The following is a 3,946-nucleotide window of genomic DNA, read 5'->3' on the forward strand; positions in this document are numbered from 1 at the left end:
ACTGTGGTCACGCGTATTCTAGAGCTTGCCACTCAGAATGCATTCAAGGCGTGTTATTTGGCATAGAAATCTCAACTAAGTACTAATGAAAATGACGCAAGTAATACTACGTTGAGACGGCGGAGTTCCTCTAGGAACGTTAGTGCCATATAAGAAGAAGAAGAAGGGTTCAGATTCAACTTCAAACAAATCATCACTAAATCAACGATAGTCCTACGCCACCCTTGTGGTTATACCATAGATATAACCCACTTCCTGTTTTTCACAGTAAAAGCTTGGGAAGTTCTCTCCAAGGCGCTTATATAAATATATAAGGTATATATAGGCGCCTTGGTTCTATCTTTTTTCGCTCTTTCGCACGTGATCCCGCACTTCGTTCTGATTGGCATGTCGTATTAAATGTAAAATCCTGTATATTAAATCGTGCAGGTTTTAAAATCGTTAAATTAAACACAACAAAATAAATTAAGAAACTGGGTTCTCGGTTTTCAGAAACACGTTATATATACAAGGTACATCAACAGTAAATCAAACACTCACATTTTATTACATAGTCCCGTTTTTTGATTTCCACAGAGTGCAGATACACTTGATGTAAGAGTAGAGATTGTTTTTACGAAACGGCCAATTAGAACGCGGGATTTTCATTTAATACTTGAGATTTTCCAATTGTTTGATAGTTTCGTAAAATGTATTATTTTATTCATTGTAATAAATTGTTATGGAGTGCTCAAATTGATTGATGTAAAAACCTCATGAGTCCATCAGGAAATAACTGAGTTATGAGTGTTCGAAATTGAATAATTTTCGCGATGCGATAGATTTTGGTTTTTCAATTTGTACCCCCAATATGTCCCCGAAAGACGTAATCCTATGCAAAAATTTTTTTTTTCGATGCTGTGATATCATTCACAATACATAGAGCCCTTCTTTACAGTGACCCTCCATCTACTCAAAATTTACTCTTCCCTTTCTACAAAATAAATTATGAAACCCCCATCGTACGGTCCCGTAATTATCCACTTCCTGTAAAAAATACCAACAATTACAAAACAATCGTCAACATGCAACAATTACTTTACCCATTGGAGCTTGCCCTTATTAGGCTAGGTTTCCCTCGCAATTTACTTTCACCAACGTTTTCCTGAGATCCATCATCGATTCTGTAAATCTCCAGCATACCATCGTTGTTCGGACTCAAAATGAATCGCATATCATCGGTGCAAGCGATTCTATTTTTGAACGGCAGTGGCATTTTTATAATTATTGGAGGGGCCGAGTTCTGAAACACAAGCATTAATCTAGCTCCATCTAGCATCCATCACGATAAGAGCTGAAAAAACCATACTTACTATCACATCGGTAATATCGTGGAAGAACACTTCACCAGTGATATCGCAACTGACAAGAAATTTCTGCCGAGCATTTTCCTTTTTCAGCAATGTGGTCACAGCAAAAGAATGAGACTTGAGTTCGATTATGGTAGGGGCAAAGTGATTCCTCTTGACAACAGCGGGTGAAGAACCCGAGCGCTCCCCTCCATCGGACGCTCCTATCGGAATCAGTTGAGTTAATGAGCACAACAGGATACCACCATCTACGGTTCCGACAACAAATTCCGAATTGGAAATAGTCGAAATTCGTGTCAATATGATCGCTTTGCCAGACGTTCCCTGGGGAGTAATTCGGAATCTGAAAGTTTAAATATCGTTCAAACGGAAGGACTCATTTAAGGTGACAAAGTTAACCCACATCTTATCTTTACCGATATGCTTGCCAACCTTCCAAAGTAACACTATTCCGTCGCTGTGACACGACAGAAGACCGAAATCCTTGGTAAGAGGATTCAATCTTATCCACGCCATATCGACCACTTTTCCGAAGTCTGTAGTCTCAGAAAACAATTCCGAGAAAGAGTTCTGTTCGTTTCTCAAATTTAACTCGTAATGCCATATGTAAACATCACCGGACACCGTACCACCAGCGAACATATCCTTGTTGAATGGATTCGTTTCCAATGATTCAATGCATGCTTTCACCGGGTTGCTGCATAATTCGACCCATTGAACGGAACCATAGGAATCTCGTCTTGGAGTGAACACCGTAATAGAGGCAAATATGTGATCACACCAGGCCTCGTGATGGGAACTGCTTGCCAGTACTAGAATTGGTGCGTTCCGTGTTAAAACCGACAGCCATGCAGCGGCTCCCATATTTCGTTTCCGACTGGTATCGGCAGGATCAGTGTTTTGCAGTTTCAATTCCTGATGCATTCGAACAGTGAATCCATCGGACGAATCATCACATTCATCGTACATATCACAGACTTCGGTTATACCGAATGACAATTCTTCTTCCACTAGAGGATATACTCTGCGCAACCAGTTGGACAGTTTACCCTCATCACAGTTGGCCGCCATGTGGCGAGGTGATCCGCCTGTCTGAGTCTAAAATGTTTAGCTGGGAATAAATAGTTCTAACTCACAAACTATCTCTTTGAATCTGACCCCAATGTCCTTTCGTTCGGTAGCTGTGATTTCAACATCCACTTTCGGTGCCGGCGGATCCGTGCCAATGGATGAATCCACCAGTGTCGGTTTCTCCTCCGGAAAGTAGGTTGACCTGAACTCCACCACTTCGTTTGAGATCATTGTAAAACGATCCAGATTCATCATTGTATCGTAAGTATTCGATAATTTTCACAGGAGAAAATTTCTGTTGCACTAGTCCTACAAGCTAAATGGCCCGCAGAAGCTATAATTGTTTGTCGATACCCGTTGCCAGGGAAAATTATCGCGCAGGACAAATATCCGTTAACTTGTTGCATTTAGTTCGCGATGAATGTTACGCTTGAGAAAACACACGAGCTTGAAACGATCTCCATAATATGCTGAATAGTTTGTCCACCTATATTGGTTCAAGGAGTTCTAGTAATCCTGGTAAATCCTAACTTTCCGTGTATGGAATATTCCAGATCTAGATCTCTAAATTTTAAAAAAATTCGCAACAATGTATAAGGAAAATTTATTGGTTGGCTGCTTATTGTGCGAGAAATATTAGTTACCAGCAAATTGAAAGTCGGTTTTTTATCCTGTCCAATCAATCTAGTGTTAGATTTAGTTATTATTAAATTGGTAATATAATAAGAATAGGTTATATTTGAGGGTGAAAATTTGACTCTGTAAACGTTAGATAATAAGTAATTGAGTCTGATTAATAAACGTTTTTGGGAAAAAATTGTAAGGGGTTGTATCTAGGACACGACCGCATATTTTCGACGTAGAACTACGCAATTATATTATGCAATCCATTTGTTTACCACTTCAAATATTATTTTAGAATGCATCGAAATTTTGTGTAATACGAGGGTCGTTCAAAAAATAAGTTTCAGTGCCTCAGTAATCGCGGAAAAATAAAGTTAGGACAAAAAACAAGGTGATTTTCGTAATCTACGTTTTATTTTCTATTTTTCTACATAATCACCGTAACGTTCAAGGCATTTTTCATAGCGTGGCACGAGTTTTTCTGTTCCGATCGCGAAGTACGTAGCGTCCAACTTTTTGGAGAACGATGTAACTGCGTCACGAATTTCTTCAGTGTTATCGAATCGTTGACCGCCGAACACCTGTTTCATGTATAGCATATCAAACAAATGTTAGAGAATTTCCAATTCGATTGGTATGCAGATCATGAGAATTCGTTCACAGTGAAAATAGTTATTAACGTTAACTTTATTTCATAAAAACGTGGCCTGTTTTCTGATTTGGCACCCTTCCTGAAAGGCTACGTCAAAAAATTGAATGTCGGAACACAGGAAAAAGGAACTGCTGCAATTCCACGGAAATTTCACTTTTAGAGATGATATTCCAGCCAACTCTGGTGAGACCGTGCGCAGCGATTGAATAACGTGCAGTAGAACCTGGCATGAATTTCGGATGGACGAGAA

The 3,946-nt window shown here is 39.4% G+C and overlaps 1 protein-coding gene across 2 annotated transcripts; it reads right to left on the minus strand.

The window, feature by feature from the left end:
* Positions 1–658: 658 nt before the first annotated feature.
* Positions 659–3,139, minus strand: LOC129778140 (uncharacterized). 2 transcript variants are annotated; one of them, XM_055784869.1, is made up of 6 exons: positions 3,065–3,139; positions 2,508–2,984; positions 1,753–2,447; positions 1,353–1,692; positions 1,083–1,282; positions 659–1,026 (listed from the first exon to the last, which is right to left on the minus strand). In XM_055784869.1, exons 2-6 carry the CDS (start codon positions 2,673–2,675, stop codon positions 960–962), a joined length of 1,470 nt encoding a protein of 489 aa, XP_055640844.1. In that variant the 5' UTR covers positions 2,676–2,984; positions 3,065–3,139; the 3' UTR covers positions 659–959. The 2 variants fall into 2 exon arrangements, with proteins under 2 accessions (XP_055640844.1, XP_055640845.1); XM_055784870.1 differs by having other exon boundaries at positions 2,508–3,098.
* Between the last annotated feature and the right edge of the window lie 807 nt (positions 3,140–3,946).

The sequence above is a fragment of the Toxorhynchites rutilus genome, chromosome 3 (assembly GCF_029784135.1).
Source record: "Toxorhynchites rutilus septentrionalis strain SRP chromosome 3, ASM2978413v1, whole genome shotgun sequence".
Taxonomy (NCBI): domain Eukaryota; kingdom Metazoa; phylum Arthropoda; class Insecta; order Diptera; family Culicidae; genus Toxorhynchites; species Toxorhynchites rutilus.

Bases quoted from the DNA above. Each gene is read 5' to 3' on its own strand.
- LOC129778140 (XM_055784869.1), bottom strand. From the start codon at position 2,675: ATGATGAATCTGGATCGTTTTACAATGATCTCAAACGAAGTGGTGGAG. The intron at 1,693-1,752 runs GTGGGTTAACTT...TTAAACTTTCAG, and splicing joins CATATCGGTAAAGATAAGAT to ATTCCGAATTACTCCCCAGG. The intron at 1,027-1,082 runs GTAAAGTAATTG...TATTTTTTACAG, and splicing joins ATAAGGGCAAGCTCCAATGG to GAAGTGGATAATTACGGGAC.